Source organism: Elephas maximus, chromosome X, assembly GCF_024166365.1.
Source record: "Elephas maximus indicus isolate mEleMax1 chromosome X, mEleMax1 primary haplotype, whole genome shotgun sequence".
Lineage (NCBI taxonomy): Eukaryota > Metazoa > Chordata > Mammalia > Proboscidea > Elephantidae > Elephas > Elephas maximus.
The window spans coordinates 49,685,818-49,702,110 of NC_064846.1; the positions used below are offsets into that span (position 1 = coordinate 49,685,818).

The 16,293-nt window shown below is 47.2% G+C and overlaps 2 protein-coding genes across 5 annotated transcripts in view; one reads left to right on the forward strand and one right to left on the reverse strand.

Moving 5' to 3' along the window:
* Positions 1 to 12,652, forward strand: part of COL4A6 (collagen type IV alpha 6 chain) — a 358,879-nt gene extending 346,227 nt beyond the window's left edge. The window contains exons 39-46 of one of the 2 annotated variants that reach the window (XM_049873259.1): positions 749 to 865; positions 1,174 to 1,335; positions 1,517 to 1,615; positions 3,142 to 3,288; positions 3,997 to 4,113; positions 5,496 to 5,687; positions 6,372 to 6,658; positions 11,006 to 12,652. In XM_049873259.1, the coding sequence (XP_049729216.1) occupies positions 749 to 865; positions 1,174 to 1,335; positions 1,517 to 1,615; positions 3,142 to 3,288; positions 3,997 to 4,113; positions 5,496 to 5,687; positions 6,372 to 6,658; positions 11,006 to 11,266 (1,382 nt within the window). In that variant the 3' untranslated portion in view covers positions 11,267 to 12,652. The remainder of the gene's footprint in view (positions 1 to 748; positions 866 to 1,173; positions 1,336 to 1,516; positions 1,616 to 3,141; positions 3,289 to 3,996; positions 4,114 to 5,495; positions 5,688 to 6,371; positions 6,659 to 11,005) is intronic. The other variant, XM_049873261.1, reaches the window with a different exon arrangement.
* Positions 12,653 to 13,779: 1,127 nt separating this feature from the next.
* ATG4A (autophagy related 4A cysteine peptidase) overlaps positions 13,780 to 16,293 on the reverse strand; it is a 63,070-nt gene continuing 60,556 nt past the window's right edge. For all 3 annotated transcript variants that reach the window (XM_049873264.1, XM_049873266.1, XM_049873265.1), the window contains exons 12-13: positions 15,323 to 15,431; positions 13,780 to 14,826 (exon numbers count right to left, since the gene is read on the reverse strand). In XM_049873264.1, the coding sequence (XP_049729221.1) occupies positions 14,756 to 14,826; positions 15,323 to 15,431 (180 nt within the window). In that variant the 3' untranslated portion in view covers positions 13,780 to 14,755. The remainder of the gene's footprint in view (positions 14,827 to 15,322; positions 15,432 to 16,293) is intronic.

Here is a 16,293-nt window from a genome sequence, read left to right on the forward strand (position 1 = left end):
AAAACATGTAGAGCAGTATTAAAATTTGAGCAAACAAGTGTTCTGTATCTACTTTAATAAATGGCTATTCTCTTTTGCCAAAAAAGGAGATAGAGTACAGACAAATTCGTTTTATAGGTAACTTTCCTGGAAAGCATTCCTTCAGCTAATATCGTGAATTATCTATAAAAGATTGTTTTCCAGTTTGCCACTATCTCTAGAAGATGCCAGGAGACAAGGCCCTTGCTGGCCTCCATTTTGATTGGGATGGTGTCTGTTCTGACTGGTTGGAGCCTGTGCCCTACCACTATCTGTAATTTTCTTTGTGCAGCATCAAACATAACAGGCTAACTTAAGAAATGTGTTTTGATGATGACAATAGGTCTAAAAACATTTTGGGGAAATTTAAATTCCAAGTACTGCAGTCATTACTTCTTTCTGATTTGGGGGAAATTTGCTACTGCCTAAAATATATCTGCTGCCAGTGACACTGGGGAGCTGAACCTTCCCCAGTTCTACCCAAATAGAAAGCAGCTCCTGCTGGGAGGAGAGGAGGTGTCCCTGAGCCCTTGTCAGTTGTGTCTGCGTGCTTGCTGAGAAGTAAGGTGGGGTGAAGGGGACAGGAGCCCTCTGCTGGTGTTCTCTGGTCTGGCGCCTACCTAACAGCATCCATTTTCTCTTTGTGAACTTCCATTTTCTCTGAGAGAACTGGCCCTCTCTCTCCTGGATACACAAAGCCCATCCAGCCCATTTTATTTATTCTTTGCAGGTTTTCCAGGTGTCCAAGGCCCTGCTGGTCTCCCTGGTGCCCCAGGCATCTCCTTGCCCTCAGTCATAGCAGGACAGCCTGGTGACCCCGGGCGACCAGGCCTAGATGGAGAACGAGGTAAAGACAGGAAGCCCAAAAGAGGGATGGCCAAGACCTTTGGCCTGGAGCTTGGGGAGGCCCTGTATACAGTCCAGCAGAGTCCTTGTTGCTGGACATGCATCGACCTGCTTGGCCTCGCATCACTGCCCCCAGCAGGGATGCAGGGGACTGGAACTGACTGCATTGTTTTCGGAAGGTTGGGCTCTGGGATCCCACAGACATATTCTCTGCCTGTGGGCTGTGGCTGTGGCTTCCTTTCAGTCCTGAGGCCTTTATCAGTGGCCACTTCCTGCTCACCTGCTCCTCATCACTGATCTTATCCCTAGGCCGCCCAGGCTCTCCTGGGCCCCGGGGTCCCCCTGGGCCATCCTCGGATCAAGGCGACTCTGGAAACCCTGGCTTCCCTGGAATTCCTGGCCCTCAAGGGCCCAAGGGAGACCAAGGAATCCCAGGTTTCTCTGGTCTCCCTGGAGAGCTAGGACTGAAAGGTATGGCCGCTTGGTTGGCTGGTGGGCCCTTCCCCACTCCATGGTCAGAGCTGGCCCCTTCCTGCAGCCCTGTGAAGAGAGACCAGCTGATAATACTCTTCCCTACCTCGCCTCCACCCACTCTCAGAGCACTCCCCCCAACATGCCAGACACTGACTTGCTAACCTTTGGACTTTGCCAGGCATGAGAGGTGAGCCTGGCGTCATGGGGACTCCAGGCAAGGTTGGGCCACCTGGAGACCCAGGACTTCCCGGGATGAAGGGGAAGGCAGGGCCAGGAGGTGAGTTGAGAGCGTGTGCTGGGCTGGCCCTGAGCTTGAGGGAAGGGTGTGGGGTAAGATTCTTTTGGGAGCCACTGCTCACCTCACCAAGAAAGCCTGGATGCCTGAAGCAGCCAGATCAAGCTCCTCTGGGGAGGAGGTTTCTCCACTTTGGGGAGACTCCTGCCTCCATCAGCTCCCAGGACTAAAGGCCACTGGTGCTTTGTTGCCACGCATCCTGCCACTGACCTCACCTCTCTGTGATACTTCTGCATTCGTGGGGGTTGAGTTTGTGCTCAAATCACCAGCCACCCATTTGCTCAATCCAGAAATGAAGAACCATCCTTTACCACCACCCCCTACAAACATCCAATCCATTAGCAAGTCCTGAGGGTTCTACCTCCTAAAAGTGCCTCGCATCCACACACCTCTCTTCACCTCCAGCACTACCACCTAGGTCCAAGCCACCGTCATGTCTCATGTGAATCACTGCAATGGTCTGCTAACTTGTCTCCCAGCTTCCCGCCTCCCCAACAATCATTTCTCCACACAGCAGCCAAAGAGAGCTTTGTAAAAACATAAATCACTCAATGGCTTCCCTGTCAAAGGAATAAACTATGGTCCACAAAGCCCTCTATGATGCCTTCCTCTTAATCTTCATTGCTGGCCTTCTCCCTTTGGTGCTGTGTTCCTGCCACAGGACCTTTGCACATGCTAATTCTATCTCCTGGAATACTCTCATGCCCTACTCTTTAAGTGGCTAGCTCCTTCTAATGCTTTAAATGTCTCAGCTTAAATGTTACCTCTTATGAGAGGCCACTGATCACCCTCTCTAAAGCAGGTTCCTCCACCTCACACCCGCCTTGGCTCCCCGTCCTCCACTGTCACTACGTTATCTGTTTCTTTCATAGCATTTCTCACAACTTGCAGTAAGTTTATGGCGTTTGTCAGATTATGTGTTTTCCATCTTTATGTCTAGACCATAATCTTCACAAGGGCCTGTCTTAATCACAGCTCTGTTGTCAAGTGTATCAGGGTCTGGTGCGTAGTAGGCATTTAGTTGTTCAATGAATTAGAAAGCAAACTGGCATGTCTGGCTTCCATTAGTAAGCCAGCTGTCAGGGGTTGGGATCCTAGGCTGTGATGCCAACTGAACCTCTGGGGTTGGACACATCCCCTCAGTGTCCTTGCTACTGCATTTTGACCAGTAAGTGAACAAACCACCTGCCCCAGTCCTGAGCAAAGGCTCAGCCTGCCATATCTACAACAAACACTTCCCTACTGCCTATCACATATCAGGCTGAACTCAGAGGAGACAAGATGAATATGACACAGTCCATGCCCTGAAGAAGCTACCAATCCACTCAGGAGATACACGGGTAGGGAGGGCGTTGTATAAAGGGTGGTGAGGGCTATCCTGTGGGGACTAACAGGAAGGGCAGAGAGCTTCTGGTTGCTAGGCAGAAAGGAAGGCACTGGGACCCCCCCTCCCCGTGGCTTCCTCCTGGCCTCAGCCTGACATTTTCATTTTCCCCACCTACCCACAGGCTTTTCTGGCCCCCGAGGTGTTCCTGGGCAAACACCAATCGCAGAAGCCATCCAGGTTCCCCCTGGACCTTTGGGTCTACCAGGCATCGATGGCATCCCTGGCCTTGTGGGGGACCCTGGGGTTCAAGGTCCTGTAGGCCGACAAGGTGAGGGAAATGCCAGAGGGGGGCTTCTTGGGGAGCCGAGATGGCCTTTGCTGAAGCAAGCAGCTTGGAACCTGTTTCAAGGGGGCACCTTCCACAAGCATTTCCTCTGTTCCTTCATGAAGCTCCCAAGCTTCTCGGCAGGAAGAGAAGGATCAGCAGCGCCAGCAGGACAGTGTTTGCACCTGGCTGCAGACAGTGTGCCTACAGAGCATGGGAGCTATTCCTGATGTTTGTCCCTCTCTAAGTGCTGCTGAGCAGATGGAGGGAGGAGCGGGTGGCAGATAAAGAGCAACATAAAGCAGTGGAGAAAGCCCTGGGCTGCAAGACAGGAAATCTGGCTTCTCATCCTAGCTTTGCAGTAACTGAAGTATGTTAATTGCCTCTCTGGGCACCTCATTCCTGATAAGGGACGGTAGCAGTTGCCCTGCGCACTTCCCAGGGTTCCTTGGAGGATGAGAGGATAGGAGAAGAAAATGGTGTCAAGGGGCTCAGAGTGCTTTCCCAGCCCAGAGATGCTTAGGTCGTGAGCTAAGGGCTAGTCCAGGCTGGCTTCAGCCTGCCTGCGTCGCAGTTTGCACACCAATTTTGACAGCCAGTTCGCCCTCTCCTGGTGAGTCATGGACATGATACACAAGGCCCCTTTCTCTGGAATGGGCTCCTCAGGATTCTTCACATTGAGTATGCTCTGTGCACCTTCTCTCCTTGCAGGTTCCAAAGGTTTACCTGGCATCTCTGGCAAAGATGGCCGCAGTGGGCTCCCAGGCCCACCTGGGGTTCTTGGTGATCCTGGTGTCCCTGGACTGCAAGGCCCTCCAGGATTTGAAGGTCTGGTGATGTCAGCGCTAGGGGGCAGAGGGTTTCTGTAAGGACTTGAGGTTTGAGGAGTCAAAAACTCAAATCTGAGAATTAATAAACCTAGTGGTACAGCTGGACACTAGGAGGCTAGAAAACTGGGCTGTAACCCATTCATGCACCACCACCCTCTAAGCCTATGAAAGGGTACTCTACATTCTGGAAGGCAAAGGACTGCTCCAAATCCTTTTCTGGGTTCTCTTCCAGCTCTTAAGAGCTGTGACTCCGTATTATAGCATGGCCTGTTGCCCTGCACTTCCCTGTTTCTACCCAGGGATTCTGACATGGATGGGAGGGGGGTGGTTCAAGGGATAACAGAATCTGAGGTACGGTATTGCTACTCATACCTCTGCTACTTAGCTCCCATTTTACATCCAGGATGGCTAATCAATTGTCCTGAGAAGAGAACAGTTCTGAGGCTCCGTGAGAAAGTGTTGTGATTGATTAGGCATGTCTGCCATGGGCAGGAGAGGAGAGCGTGATTTTGCCACTGTGGAATTGACTTGACGGCAATGGGTTATGGTTCATCTTAACATGCTCAGCTGCTAACCAAAAGTTTGGAGTTCAAGTCTGCACAGAGGTGCCTCAGAAAAAAGTCCAGGCGATGTACTCCTGAAAAAATTAGCTGTTGAAAACCCTATGCAGCACAGTTCTACTCTGACACACATAGGTTCGTTATGAGTCGGAGTCAACTCTTGGTAACTGCTTTTGGGTTTTAATCTTAGCTCTGCTTTTTCCTCTGGTTCAGTTTTCAGGCTGTTAGTTTTCCCCTAGGAGCCCTGGTGGCGCAACTGTTAAGTGCTTGGCCGCTAACTGAAAGGATGGCAGTTCAAACCCACCCAGTAGCTCTGCAGAAGAAAAGCCTGGTGATCTACTCCTGTAAAGATTACAGACTGGAAAACCCTATGGGGGTAGTTCTGTTCTGTCACATGGGGTTGCTATGAGTTGAAAATCAATGCAATGGCACCCAATAAGAACAACAACACGTTTTCCTCTAAGAGGCCTGCAGGGCTGGGCCTGAAAAGTAGCTCACTCTGCCCCTCATCTCCACTCAGAGTCCAGGGCCAGGTGGCTGTGGGAGGAAAGCAGGGTAGCGTACTTGTTAAAAGGAACTCTGCAGCTAGGATACATCTGAGTTGGATCCCAGCTCTGCCACTTATTAGCAATGTGACCTGTGAGCCTCAGTTTTGTCATCTACACATTGGGGTAGTAATAGTACCATCTCAGGTTTGTCTTGAGGACTGAGTGAGATAATTCATGTATAGAACGTGTCTTGCACAATACTTGACACACAGCGAGTAGCTGATATTATTGGTGGCACCAGGCTCACTGCTTTTATGCTCTCTCCCTCTCAGGAGCTCCAGGGAAGCAGGGCCCCTTTGGGAGGCCTGGAATGCCTGGCCAGACCGTGAACGTGGGCTACACCTTGGTGAAGCACAGCCAGTCGGAGCAGGTGCCCCTGTGCCCTGTCGGGATGAGCCAGCTGTGGGTGGGTTACAGCTTGCTGTTCGTGGAGGGGCAGGAGAAAGCCCACAACCAGGACCTGGGTAGGTACTGGCTCTGGCAGCCAGCCCTGGCCATCTGTCCCCACAGGGACCAAGAGGCAACCTCCAACCCCTTGGTGGGCCCACTGTTATATAGTGAGTACATTACGAGCCCCAGCTCTGGAGTCAAGCAGATCTGGGTTCAAACCCTTGCTCTACCACCTTGTACCCTGAGCAAGTTATTCAACTTCTCTAAGCTTCAGCTTCCTCCGAGATGGAACAAGGCTAATCCTAGCACCTATCTCATAGGATGGTGTAAGAATAAAATGAATCACAAATGTAAAATGCTTAGGACAATGTTTGGTACCTATTAAGCATCTGTTAAATGTGAGAGATTATTAGTAGTAATAATAGGACCTGCAGGGCAATGATGATTATCCAGGAATTAATTGTACAGTCTACAGGTGTGCTGACTCTTAGATGCAGTCTATTCAATGCAGGTCTTACAAAACAGATTAATTAGGGAGGCATTATTCAGTTTATTAAAAAGATTCTTTTCATTTAAAAGAGGATTTGATCAACAGACTTCAGCATGTGTAGAGTGTTGAGGAGGACCCTGGTCTCGTAGATGCAGTTGGATATAAACTCAAACCACCATCTAGTCCAGTCCTAGTGGCCCTGGAGATAATTCCAGCCCTGCCCCTCGGCCAGAACTTACCTGCCCCTCCCACCTTCTCTCCTTGCCAGGGTTTGCTGGTTCCTGCCTGCCCCGCTTCAGCACCATGCCCTTCATCTACTGCAACATCAATGAAGTGTGCCACTATGCCAGGCGCAATGATAAATCTTATTGGCTCTCCACCACTGCCCCTATCCCTATGATGCCCGTCGGCCAGACCCAGATTCCCCGGTACATCAGCCGCTGCTCTGTGTGTGAGGCACCCTCGCAAGCCATTGCTGTGCACAGCCAGGATATCACCATCCCACAGTGCCCCCTGGGCTGGCGCAGCCTCTGGATCGGATACTCCTTCCTCATGGTAAGACCTGGCACTGCTTCTCCCTCAGTGGAGAAGCAGTGGGCAGGGAGCTCTGGAGCATTCATCGGACTGGTTCGTAGCCTCAAGGGACATAGCAGTCATAATATGACCTGCAGGGAGTTTGAAAGGGAGGAAAGTGCTTGGCCTGGGCTTGGCTAAAGACCAGAAAGCCCAGTTCTGCATCAATGCCAGGTAATCGTGGGTATGGTGAAAGGAAGCACTTTGCACCCGGTGGTTCAGGGTAAGAATATCTGTGAATCACAGCCAAAGACCCTAACATCTTTATGCTTGCTTCCACCAAGGGAAGATAGAAACACAAAAAGATCTGCTTGGGCAGTGAGGGAGAGGCTGTCCCCACTCAGGGCCTCATGCACACTGGTCAGACTGGGCACAGCATGCCCCAGCATTCTGCCCATTCTTCATGCCCCTCTAGCCACTGCCATCTCCTCCCTAGAGTCTCAGTGTCTCTATGTCTTTGCTGGAATTTTTGCTACCTTTCCATTTTGGTGGGAAGGCGGTGGCCAGGAGTGCCGTGTGTCTTGCTAAGACAGAGCTTAGAACAGCTGTAAGCCCAAGGAGTGAGTTTATGGGAATTTAGGACTGACCAAGGAAAAAGATGACCATGCTATTGGGACCAAGACATGCAGGGTGTGGTCCCTCACAGCAGGAGGTCTGTCAAAGGCAAGGGGCGCAGGGAGCCACCAGAAGGAGAAGAGAGCATGACAAACCCTGGGGAAGGGGAGAAGGGGGGAAGCTTAGGTGTCCCTAGGTGAGGTCTTTCTGCAGCAAGGTGGGGAATCTGTGGATCAGAGAACTCTGAAGGCAGCAGCACCTTAGGGTCCTTATAACGACAAGGTTTTATCTTATCTAGGGCTAGCAGATGTTGGGTGTAGTCTCATGGGGTATGTTAAACAGGCAGGCTCTAAGTGGCTAAAAATCTACTTATTTCGGCTATTTTTAAAACAACTAGATGTGTGCACACATTTGAGTTTGGCACTGGCAGGCTTTTAAGGGCTAACAGGCCTTAGCTTGCTACAAAGTAAATAACTTTGGGGCAATATACAGAGGCCATTTTGACTCATTTATGTTAACAGTCCCTCACAAAAGATCCAGTGAATATCTGGGGATATTTCATCAGATGAAGGTCAGATTTACAGCCAGAACAACTCCCAGGGAAAACCAGTGTGACACCCTGTCTTAGTCTGGGTTCTCTAAGAGGAGCAAAACCAGTGAAGTATATATAGATATAAACCCAAAAACCAAACGCGTTGCCATCAAGTCGATTCCGACTCACAGTGACCCTATAGGACAGAGTAGAACTGCCCCATAGAGTTTCCAAGGAGGGCCTGGTAGATTGAAACTGCCGACCTTTGGGTTAGCAGCCATAGCTCTTAACCACTACACCACCAGGGTTTGTATATAGATATATGGAGGGAGAAATTTACATCAGGGAAATGGCTCACACAATTGTGGCAGCTGGCAAGTCCCAAATCTGTGGGTTAGGCAGCAGGCTCGAGACCTCTGCTGGCTGATGAACCCAAAATCTGCAGGTCAGGCAGCAGGCTAGAGACCTCTGTTGGCTTATGTCCCAAGAACTGGAGATCAAGACGACGAGAAGATTGCAGGGTCAAGAGTGAGCATGAGCTTTGCCAGAACATCCATATATATACTGGAGGCAGGCCCCACCCCCAAGGAAACTCCCACTCCAACTGATTGGCTGCTCACATCAGATTACAAAATGGAAAATGACTACGCAGTGTCTGCCAAACCACTGAGAATCATAGCCTAGCCGAATTGACACATAACATTAACCATCATATACTCCCTGAAATACGCTGCCTCTTCTGAACTGCTTTGCTGAATCCAAGGATCATGACCCTGAATCCTCAGGGCAGCATTTCTGACCAAGGATACAAGGCCAGGAGTATAACAGTGAGGGGGTATCTTTGAACAATTACCAAAGCTTCAGACTTCCTCACGTTAGTGAGCCTACCTGGGTGTGCTAGTTACCTGTTATGATACCATAACAAAGTATTACAAACTGGGTGGCTTAAAACAACAGAGGTTTGTTCTCTCATAGTTCTGGAGGCTAGAAGTCTGGTCAGCAGGACCATGCTCCCTCTGAAGGCTCTAGGGAAGACACCTTCATTGCCTTGTTAAGCTTCTGGTGGCTGCTGACAGTCCCTGGTGTTCCTTGGCTTGTAGATGCATCACTTCAGTCTCTGCCTCCGTCGTCACGTGGCATTCTTCCCTCTGTGTCTGCGTCATTTCCATCTTTTTATAAGAATACGTGTCATTGGATGAGGGCCCACCCTAATTTAAGATGACCTCATCTTGATTACATCTGCAAAGACCCTATTTCCAAATAAGGTCACACTCAGGTACTGGGGGTTAGGAGTTGAACATATCTTTTGGGAGGACACAATTCAACCCACAGCGTGGAGTAAGGTACTTCCTTGTTCTGCCCTGTGTTTGTGAATTGGGCAATTTATCCCAGTATAATACAGAATCACCTCTGCTAGCATTCTTTCCTGTTTATCACCAAGACCAGGGAATAAGAAACAAAAGCCCGTGTGCTTCCACCAAAAGCCATGTGCTAAATCTCATGTACTTAGCTCACGGGAGACCTCTTAAGCCTTTGTTCAGAACCTCTTTACTCTTAGTTTACACATAATTCTAATGTACTAGAATATTTTTCCTGAAAATGTGAAAGGGTGGGAAGTTGGACTGCTTAGTAAGGCATCTTGAAGTAATGAGACATGCCTGCTAAAATGGAGAAAAGAGGGAGAAAACTAATGCAAGTAAGTCTAAGAACCCTATAAACTATGGCCTTTGGTATGAGGCCCTTGCATAATCACCTGACACAAAAACTGGCTTTCGTGATGACAACCCTGACTCATCTTGTGAAGTTCAAAATACACTGCGTTTGGATTTAATAAGGCAGAGAAATGTGTCGTTCATTTTAGGGAGTTTACTATCCGAGGGTCAAAATGAGGAAAGCTTGGATGCGTCAGTTATCGGGAAAAGTCACTTATATGGAGACTCACTCTGCCAGAGTTCTGCAAAGTGAAGTTTCCCTGTGTGTCCAAATCGGGCATTGGCCCTTTGCTGACCTGGGTGTGCATTAGGCCTCTTCCCCACCTTTGAGGTCCAGATAATAACCTCTTCCCCACCTCTGAGGTCCAGCTAAGGTGAAGGGAGCATGGCAGGGGTGTGGAGAGACGGGGCTGCTGTCTATGGGTAAAGTGACTGGAGACTCTAGGCTCAGGATTGGGACCGATGCAAAAATCCTGAAATCTCGTGCAGAAGGAGCCCTCTGAAGCTAGGCCCACCAAGACTTTGAGGTCAAATACAGTGAGGCCACTTTTACTCAGCAGGTAACAAACACTATGTTGTTGTTATTAGGTGCCGTTGAGTCAGTTCTGACTCGTAGTGACTCCACAGGACAGAGTAGAACTGCTCCATAGGGTTTCCAAGGAGTGGTTGGTGGATTCGAACTGCTGAGCTCTTAACCACTATGCCACCCGGTCTCAAATAAACACTGTATGTCACCCTAAAAGATGGGGTACAGGTTGAAGATCAAAGTAATTCTAATAAGGGTATTTTCAGAGTAAGAGCTATTGCGAGGTATGCTGGGGGGGCATCTATGGTTTCACCATTTTGTGAAGTATTGCATGTTCTTTCCCCAGCTTAGCATACAATACACTTAGACAATAAGCTCTGAGAAAAATTTCAAGTTCAGGAACTTACTGAATCCAGATTTCCCCAGATTTATATGTCCATGGGGGAAAAAATTTGACACCTAACACACCTCCAATACAGCAGTTTGAGAAACGCAGGTTTAGATGTAGCCATTGCCCATGCATAATGAGTTAGGAGGGCACTAGGGAGCTTGGGGGAAGGGGTCCCTCGGTGGTATAAACAGTTAATGCACTCAGCTGCTAACTGAAAGGTTGGAAGTTCAAGTCCACCCAGAGGTACCTTGGAAGAAAGGCTTGGCGATCTACTTCTGACAAAAATCAGCCATTGAAAACCCTATGGAGCACAGTTCTACTGTGACACACATGGGGTTGCCATGAGTTGGAGTCAACTCAACAGCAACTAGTTAGGGAGCTTGGAGGGGGCCCTCCTGGCTCTGGAGGCTGCTATGAGGGAGCATGAGAAGCCCCTGCCCTAAAATACAGCTTTTGAGCTTTTGGTCTCCTGGCTAGATACTGGAGATGAACCAAGGAACCAGTGCTTAGAAACAGAAGCACACATCCTCCTGTAGTAGCCAAGTGTCCCATCGTCTCCCCATGCCAGCCTCTGGCAGGCACAGCTCTAACACCACCCTGCTATCTCTTTCAGCACACTGCTGCTGGGGCCGAGGGTGGAGGCCAGTCCCTGGTCTCACCTGGCTCCTGCCTAGAGGACTTTCGGGCCACTCCTTTCATCGAGTGCAGTGGTGCCCGGGGCACTTGTCACTACTTTGCCAACAAGTACAGCTTCTGGCTGACGACAGTGGAGGAGAGGCAGCAGTTTGGGGAGGAACCTGTGTCTGAAACACTGAAAGCCGGACAGCTCCATACTCGGGTCAGCCGCTGCCAGGTGTGTATGAAAAGTCTGTAAGGCAGCGCCTCCCACTCTGCCCCTTGCCCTCCCTTCCTCCCCACAGCGGTCACCTCACAAACCTGAATGATCTGAAGAAGGAAGACCCTTTTGTCCATCTGTCAAGTTTTACTCTGGAGTCTCAAATGGGCTGGACTATTGGACTCTGGTTACCCCAACCCTCAGGCCCAACAGATGAGGCCACCCCACTGAGATCTGCTATCCCATTTCATTCAAACTGGTGCTACCCTTAATTTGGATGTTTGCATGACTCTTCGTGGCTACCTCAGAAAGACTTGTTGGGACACCACTCTCTTAGACCGTTAGCTTTCCTCACTGTCTTGATCAGAAAGCTCTTCATAATATCTAATAAGTCGCGTCTTCATGTCCAGGGGTCACCACACGTAATTTGAATTAAACCAGAATCCCATGTTTCCACAATTAAAATAATAATTGTCTGGTTGAACATTCATGGATAGCTCACGTCTGCATCAGCCAAGCCCTAACCATTCAAGGAGACCCCCTGTGCTAGGCAGGCAACAGAACTAGAATGAGGTACCCACCAGTAGCCTAGAGTGAGCTGTGACTCCTTCCAGAGTGAGAGCCCCCATATTGCTTAGGGAAGCTTGAAGGCCAGCAGCCAGGAGGCGCTCATAACTTCAGATGGTCCTAGACAAATCACTTCCTCCTTATTGGCTGTCTCACCAGTCAGAGACAGAGAGGGCTTGGCCTGGTCCAAAGTAGAGCGGAGGATGCAACAAATGTGGCCAAGCCCATTAAAGGAAAAGAGAGCTACAGCCCTTTTTCCTGGGCTGAGGGTGGTGGAGTGGATAGGTAAAGAGGTGTGAATTTTGCGTTTGACTCCAGGAACAAAAAGGTAAATCCCTTGTCCCAAATTCTCAGAAGTCCCTGTTTATTCCAAATGCCATCCAGATGTGTGCCTTGTGGCAAATGGAAGCTGCAGTGTATTGGTTCCCCTGCATTCTGAGGCTGTTAGAGACTTCCCATTAAAATGTTCATTCAATCGTTCTTTCACAGATAGCCTGTTAAACTATTTTAATACATTTTTAAAACCTCCTAAAAATCTGGCACACTCCTCTCTTTAGCAGCTAGCAGACCTAAAGCAAGCCCGAGTTGGCCGTAAAGTGTATTGTATTCTGTTTGGGGGGATTTGTTTTAACCATTTTCTTTTAATTATGAGTTTCCCAGAAGACTCTTAGCTAAGTTGACAAGAGGCAATTCCTTCCAGGTGATTTTATTTCCTTAAGTATTATGTAAACCATGCCAACACAGACAAACCATAATCATCATAATCTGAATTATTGTTACTTTCACCTCCTATTTGAGTAATAAGTATGGTGCTGGCTTTGTACATAGCAAATAAAAGGAATTAAATCTGAACATTTGATTCTTTTGACATTCTTTGATGAAAATTTTTCTAAAGCCCAACTCACACCACAATTCATGAGTCCCCCTCAGAGCCTTGGTGGTTCTTATTGCTGCGAGTCAAGTTCTATAACAAAAGATTGAGGCAGGAAAAAATTTAGAAAACGTTCAAAGTCAAAAGGACTTAAAGAGTCCTGCTTTAAATAAGCCTAAACTACTTTTATCCCCAGCATATGCTAGAGCTCAAGAAAGGAGTTTCCATACTTCTGTCACCTCAGAATCATTTACAGATAAGTCAAAAGTAGAAAAATGTTTAAGTCACTAAAATCAAATATATTTTTTTACACGTTTATAATATATACACGTATATTATAGAGATATATAAAGATCCTGGTTAACACAAGCAGTATGCGATCAGCTACTAACCTAAAGGTTGAAAGGTTGTTGTGGTTGGGTGTCGTTGAGTCGATTCTGACTCTTAGCGACACCATATGACAGAACAGTACTGCCCCATAGGGTTTTCTTGGCTGTAATCTTTATGGGAGCAAACTGTCAGGTCTTTCTCCCATGGAGCCGCTAAGGTGAGTTTGAAATGCCTAACTATTGCACCACCAGAGTGCCTCACCTGAAGATTAGTAGCATAAAATATATCTTCCAGAAGGACAAACAAGAAATTAATAACATTGGGAGCTTTCAGGGAAGGAAACTGGTGTGTGGGCGGGAGAGGCATTTTACTGAATACCATTTTGCACCTTTTGAGTTTTGAACCCCTGGAATGTATTAAAAAAAATTACCTCCTAAAAAAGAGAAAAGCATGGAATATAAGGAACCAAATGTTTTAATATTCCTAAATATACCCACAAAATGGCTTGGTGCTAGCTTCCAAACCCCAGTTTCTAGGCTTCCTCGGGACTTGGTTGAGGAGGAGGTGAAATCCATACAAGCTAAGAAAGCAAGGAAAGGAAAATAGGAAGATATTACCGGGACTTGAGGTGCAGCCCCACAGGAGAGTGGTTAGCAAAGAAAACTTGATATGTAAATGTTCTAAAACTTAGTAAGTTGCTAGTTCTTAAGTGGTTTGGAGTTGTATTTGATGCACAGATAAAATGTCACCACATGAATAATTCTTTCTAAATATGGCCATCAACCAAAATGGAGTATAATTCAAACACAATTTATTTTTAATTTCTCAAACAAACAAACAAACAAAAAGTCAACAATTTAAGTCAGTGACTGGCAACGTACGACCCACAGGCCAAATCCAACCCAACACCTCTTTTGGTAAATAAAGTTTTATTGGATCGCAGCCACGCTCATTCATGTACACGTTGTCTATGGCTCCTTTTGCGCTACAACAGCAGAGTTGAGTAGTTGTGACAGAGGCCACGTGGCCTGCAAAGCCTAAAATATAAACTGTCTGGCCTTTTACAGAAAAAGTTTGCTGACCCCTGATTTAAGCAATCATGATTTAAGGACAGGGTGACTTCTGACAAAGTTTCAGAAAGGACAGTGACAGTGACCCATCAATTAATAAGAAGATTCCCCCAAATAGGAAGGAGATCAAGAAGGGTACATTTGACATAATTCCTTTGACAAACTTTCAGATACCAATTGTGGTTATTTAAAATACACATTCAAATAATTTAACAAGAGTTGTTTTTTTCTCCCTGATTTGGTCACTTTATTATTAGAGCAAGAGAACAGATTGCGTCTTAGTACTTAGTCCAAAAGAAGTCACACCTGAAAGGGTGAAGAAAACTGAGTGAGTTTCTCTCATCTGCTGGTGTCTGAGGCAAGATGAGAACTGCTGTCTGTATTCCAGATGTCCATCTTCGCCTTTCAGTTACTGAAGACTTCTTGTAGCCGTGTACGACAAGCTGGCAAGCAATGGACTCCTCCTAATTTCTCTGCTCCTGGGCTCCACGATTGTTGCATTTCTTTCCGGGGGAAGGGCTTTCCTTTTCTTTTCTAAGAAACGGTGATTGGCTCAGTCATGATCGCTACTGAGTTTGTATGCTGTTGGGCTATCAGGCACTTGCTGACGGGAAAAGTTGTCGGTAATGAGTTATGTTCGTGTGCTGCCAGATGGAAGACAGATCTCCGAGTTGAGTTCCCACTATTTTTCTATACGCTCAAAATCTCAAAATCTTCCTCCAGGTCAAAATCCTCTAGTTGTTCAGTAGAATCAATGAATTCTATCAAAATACAGAAAAGAGAAAGAAGTTTGACAGGTTGAGGCAGTTAGTACATTACTCAGTAGCTTAGGACTGTGAATTTTTAAATCACTTTGCTAAAGAAAAACATGTCTGGAGGAAACTTACAGATAGGAGCACTGCCAAGTATTAGCAATCCTCCATAAAGAATCCAAATAACTGGACTTGTTACATACTCCTATTCATGATGATGAGGCTGAAGCTCTGCACGACCTCTGAGGTGCCTTTGAATCACCCATGGCCTCTGGCTTTTTCTTCTGAACCCAACAGGGAGGGGGGCGATTCAAGTCATTTGATTTTACGTAGAACTTGAGCACTGGACCTATTTTCTTATATTACCATTCTTGAAATTGCTAAATATTAGTTCATCAGAAGATGACAACACTCAGAAATAGCATTCCTTGAACAGTCTAGCTGAGCAGAAAATTTCTTTTCCATGGAAAGCATAAGCCACAATTGCCCCTGAACAACAGCTTACCTGCCCCAGTGGTTGTCACTTCTGGCTTGGCTGGAGGTACAAAGGGAGGCCAGTGTGAGGGATGTTTCTGAACTAATTCAAACATCCTTAAATTCTCCTTTAGAATTTCCTGAGGGGACACAGAAACAGCTGTAAGCACTGGAGATTCACTACATTTCTGTTTTGTAACCTCTATCTATTTGGCAATCTATGACCCCAAAGCCTAAGAGAATAGTCTAGCTGTTGAAAGGTACGGCCTATGGCCTACTTGACCCATCAGAGGACCAGCCCCCTTCAATTCTAGATAGTCCAGAAGGAAGGGCATTGGAGGGAGTAGTATCTGATGGAAAGCCAGTACTCGTTGCACATGCCCCATTGTGAGGTTCAGGCCACATGCCACTTGTAGAGGCCCACCTCAGTTTAGGGGCGAGATGTTCCTGACGTGTTGGTCCAAAGAAAATGTTGGTTAATCAAACTGAACCTGTCCCAAGAGAATTCTGTTGTAAGTTTGGCTTGGTTTCAGTTTTAGTCCAACATTTATGATATATGCTCTAATTTAAGTGACGTAGTCTTATCAGGGAAACCCTGGTGGTGTAGCGGTTAAGTGCTATGGCTGCTAACCAAAGGGTCGGCAGTTCAAATCTGCCAGGCGCTCTTTGGAAACTCTATGGGGCAGCTCTACTCTGTCCTACAGGGTCGCTATAAGTTGGAATCGACTCGACGGCAGAGGGTTTGGTTTGGTTTTGGTAGTCTTATCAGAAAACTCTCATTCTAACTTTAAATGTGATATAAATGCAATTTTACTGCATTCTAAAATGTAAATATTGCCTTTAGAAAATAATTCTCTATTCTCTCTCAGCTAATTATTAATTGGGGTTTCTGATTCAGATGGGGACACTAGTGTTAATTATTTGTTCACTTGTGAAGACAGATCTTCCATCCTTACATTTACAAAGGGCTCTAGGCTCCCATCTTTGCAATCCCTTTGTTTT